This window comes from Gobio gobio, assembly GCF_949357685.1.
Source record: "Gobio gobio genome assembly, chromosome: 14".
Classification (NCBI taxonomy): Eukaryota; Metazoa; Chordata; class Actinopteri; order Cypriniformes; family Gobionidae; genus Gobio; species Gobio gobio.
In genome coordinates this window covers 23,194,075-23,212,935 of record NC_137107.1, presented here as the reverse complement: position 1 = coordinate 23,212,935, position 18,861 = coordinate 23,194,075, and the positions used below count along the sequence as shown (strand labels likewise).

At 39.2% G+C, this 18,861-nt stretch overlaps 1 protein-coding gene across 1 annotated transcript; it reads left to right on the top strand.

The window, feature by feature from the left end:
* Positions 1–428: 428 nt before the first annotated feature.
* On the top strand, positions 429–18,855 carry asl (argininosuccinate lyase). The gene is given in 19 exon segments (XM_079834665.1): positions 429–457; positions 549–627; positions 748–942; positions 8,032–8,115; positions 8,261–8,317; positions 8,401–8,498; positions 8,595–8,672; positions 9,608–9,685; positions 12,201–12,253; positions 12,453–12,515; positions 12,902–13,016; positions 15,673–15,757; positions 16,817–16,876; positions 16,952–17,035; positions 18,194–18,259; positions 18,262–18,276; positions 18,372–18,425; positions 18,427–18,479; positions 18,579–18,855. Coding segments are annotated over 18 exon segments (1,398 nt in total). The 5' UTR covers positions 429–457; positions 549–612; the 3' UTR covers positions 18,724–18,855.
* The last annotated feature ends 6 nt before the right edge of the window (positions 18,856–18,861 follow it).

Below are 18,861 nucleotides of genomic sequence, written 5' to 3'. Positions count from 1 at the left end.
CTGTAGCTATTAGCCTAGTTTTTTTTTTTTTTTTAACTGTTTAAAATAAAAATATGACTATAACATTTCCAAATGTTGTGAAAGAAATTCTATATAAAAATACTGATACAATTTTTTATATCTTTAAGTCCCAATATATTTTGTGTAGAGAATCCACTGTTTCTTTGATTAATTTATTTTAAAATATAATCATATATTAATATGATGTATAGTTAGATTCATTCTTATTTGTGTAACTTGTCGGTTAAATGAGACAGGGGCACAGCGCCATCTTCCTTTCCAAACAGGAAATGCAAGCTCTTTAGAGAGGCGGTTCTTCAGGCTGATTGACAGCACCCGAAAAATGGCGCTTAAGATTGTGGTTGGTTCGTTATCACCTAATTTGAATATTATGGGTGGGGCTTTCGCGTTCCCAAAATAAACGAGGAAGAAATATTGCAAGCTGCTGGATGAACAGGTTATCACAGCAATTCATTCTCATGAATCGGCGAAAGCATTCGGCACTGAATTGATAATTATCTGACATTTCCTCTTTCTGTTTTAATAAGCTTTAGTTTTTCTTTTGTTCTTCGCACATAAAGACTGCTTGAGAGTCAAGTTGAGACTGTTACAATGGCAAGTTCAGAGGTAAAGATCGCTCATCTCTCTTAAGTTTGTCCGCTTTAGTGCGTCTCTTGTGTGTCACAGGCTTTCCAACCCTATCATGGCTTTCCGTAATGTTTATGTTCTTCATTTTGTGTTGAACAGGGAAATAAACTATGGGGTGGTCGTTTTGTGGGAAACACCGACCCTATAATGGAAAAGTTCAATGCGTCAATCGCGTACGACCAGCGCATGTGGGAGGCTGATATTAAAGGGAGTAAAGCATATGTCAAAGCCTTACAGAAAGCAGGTCTGGTCACCCAAAACGAGATGGAACAGATTCTTACAGGCCTTGACAAGGTGATTATGATATTCATCACACTACCTGACTCATAAGCCTGTCTGATAGCTTTCAGGTTATATGTGTGTTTAATCTTTCTCATGAAAATACATGTACCCCCGTGCTTATTTGTAAATATTTACCAGGATACTGTACCATAGTCCATTCCCCCTTTGACACCAAAGCTTAATACATCACAGACAAAATATGCCCTGACACAGACATCTCCATGTGCACACAACAATAGCCACGTGACAATGCTGTTGATGCCTATTGTAAACTTCACTGACGCTATACAGTCATTCAACATGTGGCATTTTGCTCTGACAGCATAACAACCAGCCAACTGGGGCTAGTTGTCACATTTAATCTTAGTTAGTCACTAGTTGTCACTTTTCTTAAATGCAGTGAATATTTCATTTTTGAATATCAGTTTCTGTATAGCTACATTAAAAAAAAGCTATTGTAAATTTTCACTGTTATTGACCACACAAAAATAAAGAAAGATACAGTTCATTGGACATGCATTATATTATGTAAACATGGCCTGTAATTTAAATAGTAAAACAATTATAATAGCAAAAATCTAAAAGGTAATGTACAAACATATTGTTTTGACCAACAATTACTGTACTGGCCCCATTGAGTCCACATTCAATTATCTAGCAAGTTAAACTCCATCACACAATAATTCCTGGAACCACAGAGTGATGTTGAGAATGCTTTAATGTATGAATGGTGTGAAACTCAAAATACAAATACATAGACTTTTAAATGATATGCACATATAAATGTGAACACAATTGCTTTGACAAACAAACCTTTGACAAGGATGTTAAGCAATGTTACATGAAAACATGAAAAAACCCATGCATAAATAACAAATAGAAACGAGCTGTTCCAAACAATATCAAACATACATTTTCAGGAGACAAACAATTTACAGTATGCCTGTCTCAGAATTCATTGTCCGCTAGTGATGATAGGATTTTTTGAGGGAAATTGCTAAATTACACTTTTAAATGTTAGTATTGGGGTTCAACTTACTCAAATATCTAATGATACACATGTAAAAAACAAACAAAAACACTTAAAATTGGTTAAATTGTTGACATATCTTACTGAGATGTGATTTATATATAGTTTATACTCTTTATTAGATAAAGAAAAATGGACCATGGTGAACATATTTAGACAGTTTGCAAACCTTGTTTTGTTTTCAGACAAAAAAGTCCAGTACAAATGTCACTGCCACTCATCAATGGCAGTTATCACAGTTGCTAGGCGACAAGAACAATACTCCATAGGCTGGACCGTCCCATTTAACAACGATCGTTCTGATTTTTGTCACCTTTGAAGGATGCAACCTCTGAATTGGGACACAGCTTCTGATTTACAGGCTGATTCACCGTCCCCCATTTATGAGGACAAACTCTCCAATGTTCCTGCTATACTCCACATAGCCATACGAGGTCACTTGACCTCGTACAATTGGCAGGGCCATATTTATTTATTTATAAATATGGCTATTGTTCTTACAAAATCGCATTGCTTCGTTTCAGAAAGCCTTTATTAACCCCCTGGAGCCATATGGATTACTTTTATGATGGATGGATGTACTTTTTGTGGGCTTAATTGAGGGAGAGTAAATTATGTGATCAGTTAAATTTTTGGGTGAACCAACCCTCTAAGATGCCACACTCTAATAACGTCTAGGTTAAGGACATTAAAGGTCCCATGGCATGGCATTTTTCTATTATTTTATAATGTTTCCTGAGGTGTACTTATATTGTTAGTATGATTTTTACATCATAAAATATCATAATTTAGAAATAAAAGGCATTTTTCTATACCGCTGTTTGCCCTGTGGCTGAAGGCCCTGTTACAAGAGGCGTGTCTGCTGTGAGACTTCAGTAAAAACGCCCACTGTTGTGATTGGCTGACATCTTTGCATTTGATATGAGCGGAGGGGGCGTGGTTTAACAAGGTCTACGAGGCACGAGCAGGCACGAGCTGCTGCCAGAGAGATGGATGGACCGGAGTTCACTTCACATCGGTTCTGTCAGTCTCAGTTCAGTGAACTGTTTTAGTTACAGCATATACTTCAGGTTATTAGTCTATTTCTAGTCGGAGGGGCTGTCACTCATGTCAGAAAGTTAGTAACTTTAGTAAATTATTGATCAGCGCTGACTGGAGACGCGAACCGTTTAGAACGATTCAGTCCGATTTGGTGAACTGATTCGGTTCACTAAAAAGAACCGGTTCAAAAGAAAGATCGTTCGCGAACCGGACATCACTAATGTACCAGTGACTGAGCTCAGCGATTGCTAACAAAGTTATTTATAGTAACTATTGAGTTATGAGAGCGCTGTCAGTCAGCGCGAGTTTATTGTGTTTGTATTTGAGAGTTCTGAATAAACACGAGTCCCAGTCACGCCGAGTCCGTCTTCATCATTATTACCAACTTTGTAACACATGCAAAGTACCATTACAGCTGTCGAGATGAACGAGTTATGAGTAAGTGTTGATAATACCATTATTTTTAGATGTTCCTATCATATGGAAAGCGTCAGTGACGCGCATTGAGTACACAGCGCAAACAAAGACACAACAGCAGTAATCAAATGTAATCCAGTTTATTGTGGGAATAGCTGGCTAGCCTAGCCCAGAAACCCTCACGCTTACCCCCCTTCTGCTTAATCTCGTGCCGCGTAAGGCGCCTCCGCTGTGGGCCAGATGCAGGACTGGGGGTCGGGGATGTTGGAGGCCGACCAGCCAGTGCAGCCCGAGCCTCGGCGTGTGTAAGGTTTATCTCTAAAGATGTAACGACTGTATGCACATTGTAGAACCGATAGACGCGACGAGGACGTACAAAAACACTGACTCACAAGATAGAAAACACGAAAACACCGTTCTGTCGGAAGAGAGAGAAGCCGCAGCGTGTTCACGAATAATAAAAAATTAGCTACACATCAGAAATCACTGATCACAGATCAGAAGGAACTGAAAAAAGACTTCTGTTTTCATTTGTACATCCAAACACTGAGAAACTGCCAGCGTTCACTCGTTCACAAGCAATGATGCAATGATCTCTCGAGCGTTTGCATGGGCGTGCCAGATTCTCTGGGCGGAGGAAAGGGAGGTAACCGTTCCTGCTTGGACGTCAAACCAGGAGACTTCAGGATTGGCTCGTCTGGCCTGTCATTTTCTCAAAGGCAGAGAGAGACAGCCAGAACTCGGGTTTACACCGATCAACATTTCTATCCACTTGGGGACAATATTCAGGCTAGGGGAACTCATATTAATGTTGAAAAACCTCATAAAATGAAAATTTCATGCCATGGGACCTTTAAAAAGATCAATTCTGAGATTGGCCAGTAGTAAATAATTGTCAGACCTGAGTGTTTGACAACTTTCACTTCAGCTTTCCTTATCATCCCATCTTTGCTGCTTTCACTATTATGCCCATAGGCCATTCGTTCCTTCTGACTTGATGTTGGGTTCTTTACACAGAGTACACAGACACTCCTTACGCTATTGATACCAGAATTCATCAGCCAGCAACTAAACACGTTTCCACTGGTATTTCAGCATATCTTTTCCATTGATGTCAATGTCAGGAGAGGAATGTGTGCCCCTTTTTGGGTTAACAGCATAGAGGGTGTTCAGCATCAGATGAGATGGGGATCAAAGGGCGTACATTCATTATGGTCGTGACCTCAGCTAAGAGTGTAGTTAACACTTCATGAGTAAGTCGTGCTCTACTGGTCTGCAACAACATCCCATGCAAAATACGACATGCTACTCAAATCATACACTCCAACATGTAACTCCCGTATGTGAGGAGTGTTTGGCTGGACCACGTAATGAAAAGAAGCATCTCAGTGCATTAATAAAGCTCTCGTCCACCACTTCTATATCAACCGCCCTCGTACAAAAGCAAGTAAACCGTACAGCACATCTCTTACTGTTTACATGACCTCCCTGTGTATGCCTTGCTGCCACTTCACATGGACCAAACATGTCAATTCCAACATGAAGGAAAGGAGGGTCTACTTGGAGTCTTTCTGCTAGCAGATCACACATTTGTTGCTCCTTTACTTTTCCTCTGAGTTTCCTACAGGTAACCCATTGGTGGAGCACCTTACTAATGAGCCTTTTCCCTCCAACTAACTACAAACCACCTGCTCTTATGGCTCCCTCTGCACAATGCCTTCCCTGATGTTGAACCTTTTCATGGTGATACCTTACAAGAAGAGTTGCTATATGATTCTTCCCAGGAATAATGACTGGGTTTGACTCTTCCAGCTCAAGACCTGCATAGTGAATTTGTCCTTCAACTCGTAGTAGACCATTACAGTCAATGGTAGGATTCAGCTCAACAACTGGGCTTTGTTTGAAAGGGTTGCGGTTTGCTCGGATACACTTGAATTCCGATGAATAAACTTCCTGCAGCACATTTCTGATCATTTCCTTCTCTGCTCTCTCTAGAGAGTCCATGGAGATCCGCTTTTTGCAAATGTGCCAACCAGCACAATCTCCTACTTCTGTTGAATGAGCGAAACTGTAAGCAGTATGGGTAAGGTGAGCTACAGCCTTGACTACAGATTTACATTTGGAAAAATGCTCCCATCGTTTTGAACTGCCACAAGGAATCATGCCTGATTCTTTGTACTCTATTATTTACGTATACATAATATCAATAAGCATTGAGACTGGTTATTAATATAACCCAGGTCAACTTGGCTGTCCATGTAGAAAGTGATTTAATCACATTTTACATCTATTTCTTCACTAATGACTTCTGCGATCTCAGCCGGCATCACTCCTGCGCACAGCTCCAGCCTTGGAATGGTGAAATCAGGCTGAGGGTCTAGTCTCAACTTTCCAAGCGCAAACCCCAAGAAGTGCAGAAATGGGCTTGACAGAAGCGTCTGAAAAGACAAAAAGGTCCACACCTTGAGCTTTGGAGAGAGGAATTGTTGAGTATGTGCGGAGCACACGAATGTCAGTGAGACTATACAGAGAATTTTGCAAATCTATCCATTTTTCTTTCAAAATCTCAGGCAGACTTGTGATATCATCTCTCTAAGCAATAGACATCCTTCTATGAGTATCGGTGCCAAGAAACCCAGTGGATCGAAAAGACTATTAACCACAGAAAGAACTCCTCTTCGTGTATCGGGTCTATCAATTCTTGTAATGTGAAATGTCAAGATATCCAACATAATACTCCATCTTACTCCAAGACTTCATTGGTCAGGCAGGTCATCCACAAACAGATCACGATTCTGGAGGTCTTTGGCTCAGTCTTCTACTGGAAAGGCCTCAGGTTTATTCAAAACCCCTCTATGGAGCTTAAGGTTTGAAGCAGCTAACATTCTCTGTGTTCTTGAAAGGATGTCAATAGCTTCCGCCAGATTCGAGAATAACTTCAAAGCATGGTCCATATAAAAGTCTCTTTCAACAAAGTGCCGCACATCCATGCTATACTCATCTTCTCTAAAACGTAGAACATCTCTACAATCACGGATGAGGAAACAGTGGAATACTGCTGAATATCTGCTGTAATCGCTACGCTGGGTTTTCCTAAATTTCAAAAGAACACCTAACACACTTTTGTTCATGTCTGGCCCAGAAAGTAGCACATCATTGTGTGAAACACCATTAAACTTGGCACTAGAGTCGCATCACGTAACATCACCGATTATTACCCACCCCAAGTACAGCTTTTGTGCGAATGCTGCATCATGAGTCTATGGACCTTGTGCACTCTTAGTAAGTCCTTGCTTAACAACAACAACAGGATTTCAGCATTTTCATCAAGAGATGGTGTCCGTGTTCCTGCTTTTAGTGAGAGCCTTCCATCATCCATTTCTCTTAGAGTCTAGCCGTACCCAAGTAGGACAGCCCCAGCAAATATCCTTTTTTCTTTGCAAATTCAACTTCAGAAAGCATATCACTTAACTCCATAAGCTTTTGATATTCTTTGATGTTGTTTAATCAAGAGGTCCATCTCCTGATGTGAGATCCAAGGTCTCAATGGTGCTAAGGAATAAAACTTTTCATGCTAAATAATTATTTGGTCTATCATCAAATCTAGTAAGACCTGATGACACCAAGTGGCTCCTTGCTAGATAGTTTGTTGAAGAAGTGTCACCAAAGTTATGAGCATGACTGACTGGATAGGGACTAGCTTGACCCGAAAAGGGGATTCTAGCTGGAGTATCCACAGCATGATGTGAATGACTGTTAAAGGAATTGGGATGATTGACATGAGCATTATCTACAGGAATGCTATGCGTTGGACGACCCTGTGAAAGGGACTTCTTATCTAACCAATGGTCTGCTGGTAGGAGCATCTATGTGTGGCTTACTGATGTTTTGTTTTTGCAACAACTCCAAACAGAAGATGTCCTTAGAAGCCCACAACATGTGCAGCCCTGCAGCAGCAGCGTAGCAGATATATTCCACCAAGACCAAATACATTAAAAGGTGCTGTAAGAATGACAGCTAGTGGTTGAAATGGGTACTGCAATCCAAATTTAAAACATTGTTTGCCCCGCTCTCTCCTCCTCAGACTTGATACTTACACGGGTTGCCAGTTTGAGGTTGAGCGCAATTGACAATAGAAGGCGAAGAGACTTAATGTTCTTCCGTTCATAGAGATTTTTAGATGGATACAGAGGCTTTTTAGGTCGGGTATAATCTGCGATCTCTGACGCAGTTTGTCTGCTGGCTTCCATGGCAGCAATACGCTGTGTTTTCCACCAACTGGCAACCTGTGGTGTCGAAATACTATTGGATAAATTGGCAACATGCATTATCGCACAGACCAAAACAAAAACAGAAATTCAGACACGGTAAGCACATTTCAAAGTAAAATAATTGGCTGTGGCATTGTTTTTCGGAGAAACGAGTACTGTATGTGAAGTCGGCACCTAAATATCTGCAAACATTATGGCATTTTTATGCTTTAGTACAGTCAAAAACAACAGTTAATATACAGCACTTTTAACATTATTGTAAATTTCATAAAAAAAAAAAACAAATGATAACAAATCAAAAAGAGTTATCACATTTTGCTTCATTGTCAATATCTTTATCAGGTTTTTGATGAGTGGTCCAAAGGCGAGTTCAAGATCAAACCAGGAGACGAGGATATTCACACAGCCAATGAACGCAGGCTGAAGGTAAAAAAAACAACAACTCCTCAGCCATTCTACTTTCATTGATTAAGAAGCTGAAGATTTTATCAGCACACATGTGGTGTAGTTTAAAATTATGTTTTATTACTGGATCCAAAATTTCAGTCGATGTTCATGTCTTCTTTTAAAGGAATTTATTGGTGATCCAGCTGGAAAACTTCACACAGGCAGGAGCAGAAATGATCAGGTTTGGCTTGGACGATTTTGGTCACATGATATTTCCTGTGCAGGCATGGCTTTGACTGAAGAGTTTTCATTTGTTGGATATAGGTTGCAACAGATATGCGGCTCTGGCTACGGGACGCTATTACCACTCTGAAAGGGCTAGCTTTGCAGCTCATCAACACTATGGTGGAAAGAGCTGAAGCGTAAGAATGCTCAATAATCTAGATAACCTGTAGAGACCTGACTAATGTACAAATTTTCAAACGCACATCGCAAACTATCTTCCTTTTTCCAATCAGAGAAATTGGCATCCTCTGCCCTGGATACACTCACATGCAGAGGGCCCAGCCAATCAGATGGAGTCACTGGATTCTCAGGTGCATTTGAAAGAAGAATTCAGTCTTAAAGGGATAGTGTTTTGAAGAATATGGGTAACCAATGGGTAACAGTTGACTTCATTAGCATGGGAAAAGAATACTATGGCAGGCAATGGGGTCCATCAACTCTTGGTTACAGACATTCTTCAAAATATCTTCTTTTGTGTTCAGCAGAAGAAAAGAAATGCATAATGGTTTGGAAGTTGAGGGTGAGAATTTTCATTTTTGGTGTAACTATCCCTTTAATTATGTTCCACTCAAGGACAACAATGTATCATTTACAACATTTCATTTACAACAAAGTATCTGTTACTTTTTCAAATAAGTAACGCAAGTTGCTTTGTTTTCCCATTTATTAACTGACTGCTCTCCTGTCCCCGTGTTGAAAGAAATGTAAGTGCGTAAGGCATCGTGCACTGTGTGAACATGATGGTTATTGTAGTTCTAGACTAAATGTGAGCAATTACTCACTTTATGAGGCAATGTCTTTGCTGCTGACCTTCGATGATCTAATTCAACCTTACAAATAAGAAAAAATTACTTGGATAATTATCACATTTGTGTTTAATTTTTTGTTTGCTGTTTTTATTGCTGAAGTAAGAGTGTTGAACTTTCTTCTCCTGTGTCCTATTCTTCTGCAGTCCAGAATGGCAGCACATCTGAAAAGTTAGTTTGAGCTGCACCTTCTTCTGTACAGGCGTAAATGAGCATTTCCTGAATCGAGGCACATTCGCAACATTTTTTTTTTAGCTTTTTAAAATTAAAAATCAAACAAGCAAGCCCAGCCTAGCAGAAAAAAAGTAATGCAAAAGTAATGTAACTCATTACTTTCCATAAAAAGTAACTAAGGATTGCAATAAGTTACTTTTTTAGAGAGTAACGCAATAATGTAATGTCTGGTCACAATTGTTCAATGTTGTCATTGTTTTTCACAGTCATGCAGTGGCGCTAAGCAGGGATGTTGAGCGGCTGGAGGACATCAGAAAACGTGTTAATGTGATGCCCCTAGGAAGGTTAGTTTTGTGTATATACACTACTGTAAAACTGTACAGTTTTAAACAGTAAGGGCCAGATTTAGTAAACAGGGCAAATTAGAGTGCAATTCCAAAAAAGTGCTGATGGGAGTGAAAAGTTTTGCGCGTGATCTACTGACGATGCGCAAATGAAAGAACACAGATGCAGCCAGATCATTTCCATTAATGCCAACACAATCTACCAAGAGCAGTGCAAATTAACTTTGGTTTAAAGGTCCCATGGCATGGCATTTTTCTATTATTTTATAGTGTTTCCTGAGGTGTACTTATATTGTTAGTATGATTTTTACATCATAAAATGTCATAATTTAGAAATAAAAGGCATTTTGTCTATACTGCTGTTTGCCCTGTGGCTGATTGCCCTGTTTCAAGAGGCGTGTCTGCTGTGAGACTTCAGTAAAAACGGCCACTGTTGTGATTGGCTGACATCTTTGCATTTGAAATGAGCGGAGGGGGCGTGGTTTAACGAGGTCTACGACGCACGAGCTGCTGCCAGAGAGACGGATGGACCTGAGTTCACTTCTCATCAGTTCTCAGCATGTCTCAGTTCAGGGTGAACTGTTGTAGTTACTAGAATATACTTCAGGTTATTAGTTTATTTCTAGTCGGAGGGGCTGTCACTCATGTCAGAAAGTTAGTAACTTTAGTAAATTATGGATCAGCGCTGACTCGAGACGCGAACCGTTTAGAACGATTCAGTCCGATTTGGTGAACTGGTTCGGTTCACTAAAAAGAACCGATTCAAAAGAATGATTCGTTCGCGAAGCGGACATCACGGAGACGGAGCGATTGCTAACAAAGTTATTTATAGTAACTACTGAGTTGTGACAGCGCTGTCTGTCAGCGCGAGTTTATTGTGTTTGTATCTGAGAGTTCTGAATAAACACGAGTCCCAGTCACGCCGATTCCGTCTTCATCATTATTCTACCAACTTTGTAACACATGCAATGTACCATTACAGCGAGATGAACGAGTTAGTAAGTTTGATTAAAGCATTATTTCTAGATATGTTCCAATCATATGAAAAGCGTCAGTGACGCGCATTGAGTAACTTACACAGCGCAAACAAAGACACAACAGCAGTAATCGAATGTAATCCAGTTTATTGTGGGGAAAGCTGGCTAGCCTAGCCGGATACCCTCACGCTTACCCCCTTCTGCTTAATCTCACGCCGCGTTTGGTGCCTCCGCTGTGGGCCAGATGCAGTACTGGGGGTCGGGGATGTTGAAGGCCGAGCTTCGGCGTGCGTGAGGTTTATCTCTAAAGATGTGGCTCTGCCAATGTTAAGCAGAAACTCCCGACTGTATGCACATTTAAGAACAGATAGACGCGACGAGGACGTACAAAAACACTGACTCACAAGATAGAAAACACGAAAACACCGTTCTGTCGGGAGAGAGAGAAGCCGCAGTGTGTGCACGAATAATAAATAATTAGCTACACATAAGAAATCACTGATCACAGATCAGAAGGAACTGAAAAAAGACTTCTGTTTTCATTTGTACATCCAAACACTGAGAAACTGCCAGCATTCACTCGTTCACAACCCATGATCTCTCGAGCGTTTGCATGGGCGTGCCAGATTCTCTGGGCGGAGGAAAGGGAGGGAACCGTTCCTGCTTGGACGTCAAACCAGGAGACTTCAGGATTGGCTCGTCTGGCCTGTCATTTTCTCAAAGGCAGAGAGAGACAGCCAGAACTCGGGTTTACACCGATCAACATTTCTATCCACTTGGGGACAATATTCAGGCTAGGGGAACTCATATTAATGTTGAAATACCTCATAAAATGAAAATTTCATGCCATGGGACCTTTAAGATATGCTTTTTTTTGAGCTGTAAATAATGGCGCAAATACCAGTAAATTGACGATGGCAAACCTTAGTAAATCACAGTGCATGATTGATTTAAATACTCTCCTCCCATAAATTTTGCGTCTGAAATGCATATGCAATAAAGTCAGCTGCAAAAATAACTGTCCGCGTCTTTTCAGTGCTAATTTTTCACTGCGTGTCGTTAGTAAATTCTGACAGTGTTTTTTTAACAGCAAAAGAGGGTTTGCGCTGCTGCAAGCTGTTAGTAAATCTGGCCCCCAGTGTCTTAAATAAGTATCTTTTGCTCATCAAGGCTGCATTATTTGATCAAATATATGCAGATTTGGTTCTCAAGAAAACATTTCTTATTATTATCAATGTTAAAACAGCTGTGTTGCTTTATATTTTTGTGGAAACTGTGATAAAAATGATCAGGATTCTTTGATGTATGTTCGAAAGAACAGCATTTATTTGAAATACAAATCTTTTGGATCCCTTTAAATGTATTTACTGACACTTAGCGGATAATTTTCAATGCATCCTTGCTAACCAATAGTATTTTGTCCTTTCAAACAAAAACAAAAATCTGCTGAACGGTTGTGTACACACTTCACATTTTTATTGTATTAAATAGATCTTTTTGAGATACATTGACATATGATGTATATATTTGCCTTGCAGTGGAGCCATTGCTGGGAATCCCTTCAACATTGATAGAGAACTTCTTCGTCAAGGTTGACATCATTTTATGAATTTGCTTTCCTGTTATTCACATTTTCATATTAAATATTAATGTGAGTTCATTTATTTTCCCATATAATTAATGATTCGTGAAGTATATTCCTGTGATGTTTGTTTGTGTGTACAGGACAAACTGGTGACCTGTTTGAATTTTTCCATCTGATTTATAATTTATAATTTATCACTCCCCAGAGCTAAATTTTGACAGAATCAGCATTAACAGCATGGACGCTACTGGACAGAGGGATTTTGTTGGTATGTATAATCATGCTTAAAAAAATAATAATCTAAGAGTATGATAAGTAAAAGACATAATTGTAATAAAAGGGATTGTTCACTCAAAAGTGAAAATTTTGTCATCATTTACTGACCCTCATGTCGTTCCAAACCTGTATGACTTTCATCTATCTGTGGAACATAAAAGATGATTTTTTTAAAAATGTCTTTTTTTTGTTGGTCGGTACAATAGAAATCAATGGTCACCAAAACTTTGGTTAGCCGCCTTCTTTAAAATAACTTTTATGTTTCACAAAAGAAAGAAAGTCCTACAGATTTAGAACATGATGGTGACTAAATGACAATTTTCATTTTTGGGCGAACCATCCCTTTAACTGAATGTGTTTGTGTATGTTTTTGGACAGTGGAGTTTCTCTTCTGGGCATCAATGTGTCTCACACACCTTAGCAAGATGGCAGAGGATCTGATTTTGTACAGTACCAAGGAATTCTCCTTCATAACTCTGTCTGATGCATACAGGTGAGGAAAGCACATGATCCAAAATGGGAAGTGACAGCAGTGGTTAATCAAAAAACAGAATAAAAAAAAAATATTTAGAAATGACACTCATCTGGCTGTGCATGCACCCATGACATATAAGAGCTCTTGACTCATGGTTTGAATCTGACCTGGGTACTGTCCAGGGGGTATTCCATAAAGCAGGTTATGTGACATACCCGTGTATGTTTAAGAGTAAGTAAGCGGATAACCTCAACTTTCGGTTCCAAAAACGAGGTAACTTTCAGGGTAGAGAGTGTTCAATGTATATGTGATGGTAAATTAACCTTGCTTTCTGGAAAACCCCCCAGTCAATCAATGCAAAAAGCCCCATGTTTCTTGAAAAGCAAGTCAGCTTATTATAATGATTTCTGAAGGATCTGTCCTGGGTTGCTGTAGTAGATAGTTCATGAAGACAAGGGATACTTGAAACAGTCTTTACTACAGGAGAAAGAAACACAACCTGATGTTAAACAACAACAATGCAGGACGGGGGACAGACTGAAACTGAGAGTTTAAATACACTAGGGCAAACAAGGAGCTGATGAGATAATTAACAAAACACACCTGAACTGAAAACTCAAATCAATCTGTGACCATGGAAACAAGCAGGCAGGGGAGGACAGAACTAATTAACAACTTGGAAAACAGAATACAATGAAAACTGGAACAAAACAGAACATGCATGTGACAGGATCATGTAAAACTGAAAACTTGAGTAAAGATGCTGAAGATTCAGAATTGCCATCACAGGAAAAAAGATATATATATGGAATATGTATAACTGTACCTATAATAAAAATAACTGTTTTCTATTTTAATGTATTTTAATATAATATAATATCATTTTTTGTACTTTTTATGGTACTGTTTTTACGTTTTTGTTTTTTTGCAACCTTTTCTTCTTTCAAAAGCATTAAAACATCTCACTGTCCAGATTGCAGATTTAAATGTGGCTGAGCCATGAAGTGCAAAGCTTCTTTTTTGTCGTATTAACCTACAACGTTTTGCCTAGTGGTTTGAACTCAAGAATTTGTCTTGTGTGTAGGCCCCATAATACCCCATAATGTCACAGCAGACAGAGATCATTAATTTGAAGCCCTTGGGTTAACAGCATTTCTCCTTACATGTTCTGCGTTATTTTTACCTCACTTGCCACGTATGCACATTTTCATCATGAAACTCGCTGCTGGCTTGTGCTTGAGGCAGAATTGCAAATTAATGGGTCTTGATTCAGATTACTTTTATGGTACAGTTGCAAAGAAATGTCAGTGAGTACACATGTACGACGTACGTGTTCCTGTCATTACACACTTTCCGTTGTTAGAGCAAATCAATTTTCTTCTCCTGCTATAATTCTTTATGACCTGTGAAATGTTCAGTCTGTTAACATTAACTGATTTATCTTTATTAACTACAAGCTGCACAGCTGGTACTGACCTTAGTTAACTAGTAAATGCTCGCTCAGAAATGATTATTACCATTAACACCAATACCATGTTAGTTAAAGCTGACCATCTACCACAGAGTGCAGGATTCAAATGGGGTTGTCTTAATGGGTGGACACAGTTTATTTTATTTTCTTATTTTCTGCCAAAAGTGCAGCCCAAAGTGCTGTACACAGCAATCAAGAAAACCAAACAAAGACAATACTAACACAACAACATAAAAGACGAATATTTAGTTCTCTCCTGGGTCAGACTCAAAAGCCAAGATGTAAAAGTACTTCTTCAAAGCCATTTTAAAGACATTCAAAGTAGGGGCAGTGCGGATGGAGAGTGGTTAGTTATTCTATAACCGGGTACGGCAATGGCTTTTTGTTCGAGTCAGGACTTTTACATAAAGCAAAAATGTATCTGACAATCTCAAATTCTTTACTGGCTGGTGTAGATTAACAAGATCTGACAGATAAGAGGGAGTGAGAGCAGTTAAAATAAAAAAGATATATATTCATAGGGCCTTGAAGTCGATCCGATATCTGATTGAAGGGACCATTGAAGGGATGTTAAGATCAGAGTGATTCTGTCCCTCTTTCTCATACCAGTCAATAGTCTAGCAGCGGCATTTTGAACTAGCTGTAATCGATTCATCAATCCCTGGGAGAGTCCAAAATACACAACATTACAATAGTATAGTTTGGATGATATAAAAGCATGGATGATCAACTCCAGATCTCTAGATGAGAGCATAGGTTTTGCTAAATTAAATTCGGAATCAAATAATACACCCAGATTCTTTGCGTATGGGTGAACATTTCTAGACAGACGAAGATGAAGCCGGTCGAGTAACCGGTAACCACAGGAAAGGTAGAAGAAGCCCTTGAGTTGAAGAAGTGATCTGCAGCAGTCCTTGGTAGAGAGACGTAAATAAAGAAGGGTTTGTCGATCATAAGTGAGAACAGCGGTGGTTTCTAACACAAACAACCATATCACCAATAACAATGCTTATAAAACAATTGACATAAGTGAGAACCGACGGCAAGCCAGCAAACAACTCCGTGCCAAGTAGCCTTGAGACACAGATACTGTGAACACGAGCTGGCTGATGTGTACTGAGGGATTCAATCCACTTCTGCTTTGTATGTGTGCCTAGTGTGTGTAGTTAATCAGAGCTGTTGTGTTTATGTTTGCGAGAGCAGCACTGGGAGCAGTTTAATGCCTCAGAAGAAGAACGCAGACAGCCTAGAGCTCATCCGCAGCAAAGCAGGACGAGTGTTCGGCAGAGTAAGATACAACACTGACTAATGAAGCCAACATGAGACACAAATACTGGCCCACAGAGATAATCACGTCATTAAAATAACTGCACTTATGATTAAGGTCAATCTACGGGACATTTAATAATTAGGACTAGGGCTGTCAATTTAATGTTATTATTAATTTAGGGATGCACGATATAATGGTACCATCGCTTATCAGATAATGGCTACGTAATAGTGTATGCTTATTTCTCCGATTTTAAATTTAGACTACCTTCCCTGTCACTAAACTGTCACTTAATCTTTAAAAACATGAATAATTGAATAATATTGTTAAATATCATCTTTAGAAAATCTCAAAATGATTATTTGGTCCCACTTTATATTGGGTATCTTTAACTACTATGCACTAATATTTAAATTAATCATTTGGTACAATGCACTTATTATATACATACATGTTTTTACATTGTACTTACATTTAAAAAAAAAAAACCTGCTTGGAATTAAAGCTGTAATGAATTTCTATAATCTATAATTAAACAGTTGACCCTTCCTTTACACCATAACATGCCCCTAAACCTAACCATACCAGTAAACCTGTCCCTAACCTTACCCGTATCCCACCTCAATAGAAGCACAAGTGTTTTGCAAAACAATTGACCACAATAAGTACATTGTACTTATATTTTTCATGCAAGTGAGACCCATTATTCATCTTTCATACTGTACATTATAATGTTGTGCCTAAATTAACTTCAAAAGGGAACATATTTAATAATACAGATAAAATCATTTTTTAATATTGGCAATTTATTGTTATGGGGCATAACATGAAATTAGTTATTAGCTTATCGGCCAGAATTTCCATAACAGTGCATCCCTAGATTAACTATGAATAAATATTATTACAGTTATATTTAACATTTTAATACGATTACACATTTTATAATATTAAAAGTAAAAGGAATATTTAAAATATTATTTAATAAAACGAATACATTTTAACACTCAAATTTATGATTAACAATTTTTACAACGAAACCGTCGGGCTTTGTCTAATTTAAATTTCATTGTAATACAGTGTGCAGGGTTTCTGATGACCCTCAAAGGCTTACCCAGCACATACAACAAAGACCTACAGGTATGTCCATAATAGGCAAAGAATGTGATTATTTTGCTTTCAACCATCCTCTGATTATATGTTTTGTCACTGCAGGAGGATAAGGAGGCCATGTTCGACACATATGATACAGTAGATGCTGTGCTACAGGTGGCGACCGGCGTCATCTCAACTCTAAAGGTGAGAGATGAAGAGACTGAACCTCATTGGTTTTTGTGGAAGCTCAAACGTGCTGCGTAACACACGACAATGAACCTCATTGGTTTTTGTGGAAGCTCAAACGTGCTGCGTAACACATGAGAATGAACCTCATTGGTTCTTGCTGAAGCTCAAACGTGCTGCGTAACACATGAGAATGAACCTCATTGGTTTTTGTGGAAGCTCAAACGTGCTGCGTAACATATGAGAATGAACCTCATTGGTTCTTGCTGAAGCTCAAACGTGCTGCGTAACACATGAGAATGAACCTCATTGGTTCTTGCTGAAGCTCAAACGTGCTGCGTAACACATGAGAATGAACCTCATTGGTTCTTGCTGAAGCTCAAACGTGCTGCGTAACACATGAGAATGAACCTCATTGGTTTTTGTGGAAGCTCAAACGTGCTGCGTAACACACGACAATGAACCTCATTGGTTTTTGTGGAAGCTCAAACGTGCTGCGTAACACATGAGAATGAACCTCATTGGTTCTTGCTGAAGCTCAAACGTGCTGCGTAACACATGAGAATGAACCTCATTGGTTTTTGTGGAAGCTCAAACGTGCTGCGTAACATATGAGAATGAACCTCATTGGTTCTTGCTGAAGCTCAAACGTGCTGCGTAACACATGAGAATGAACCTCATTGGTTCTTGCTGAAGCTCAAACGTGCTGCGTAACACATGAGAATGAATCTCATTGGTTCTTGCTGAAGCTCAAACGTGCTGCGTAACACTTGAGAAAGAACCTCATTGGTTCTCCTGCGTCAAGCGAACATGCTTGAGCTTCCGTTTACCACATATGATGTGCGTTGATGAATGTTTATATGTGAAAAAAAGCCTAAATTAAATCTGTTCATCATATAAAGCGATCGTGTCTGTTCAGAAAATTTGGACCACACCACTCAATTTGTTTTATGATCTCTCTTTATGAACTTTTTGAAGCGTCAAAGTGATAGTTGTGTAGACTGTCAACGGAGGGACAGAAATCTCTCAGACTGCATAAAAAAGATCTCCATTTGGGTTCTGAGGATAAACGAAAGTCTTACGGGTTTGGAACGACATGAGAGAAAGTAATTAATGACGGAATTTCATTTTTGGGTAAACCATCCCTTTAAGCACTCATACTTTTCCATTCCTCAGGTCAACCAATTAAAGATGGAAGCGGCCCTTAGCCCAGATATGCTGGCCACTGATCTTGCCTACCACCTCTGGTCAGAAAGGGAGTGAGTCAGTCAATTCATCTACTTATAGTATATAGCTTTTGCATTTTAATTGAGCTGAATGAAATCTGATATATATATATACATATATATCAAAGATGCCTTTCAGAGAGGCCCACAGTTGTGCTGGAAAGGCTGTCCATATTGCGGAGGACTAAGAACGTCAGTCTGTCTAATCTCACTGTAGAGGACCTTCAAACAGTCAGGTTAGCAGGCACATTCAAACAAAAATGGCATATAGAAGTATATGAAATGTTTTTATCTTTATTCTTTACTTCATTATTTGTTTCTCTCTTTCTCTCCAGCCCTTTGTTTGACAAGGACGTTTCTTCAGTGTGGGACTACATCAGAAGCGTTGAACAGTACAGCGCACCCGGTGGCACGGCAAAGAGTAGCGTCACAGCCCAAATCGAGCACTTTAGAACCTGGTTACAGGCACAAAAACAGTAACCATAGTCTCCAGGTCAATAGTAGGTGCTCTTTCTTCAGAGATGAATTTATTATCTCATCACAGATTCAGTTGAAGTCAAGGCTTTGCCTGTGTGTTACATGTAAGGAAAGTTTCATTGGTTCAGGATTGCATATGAC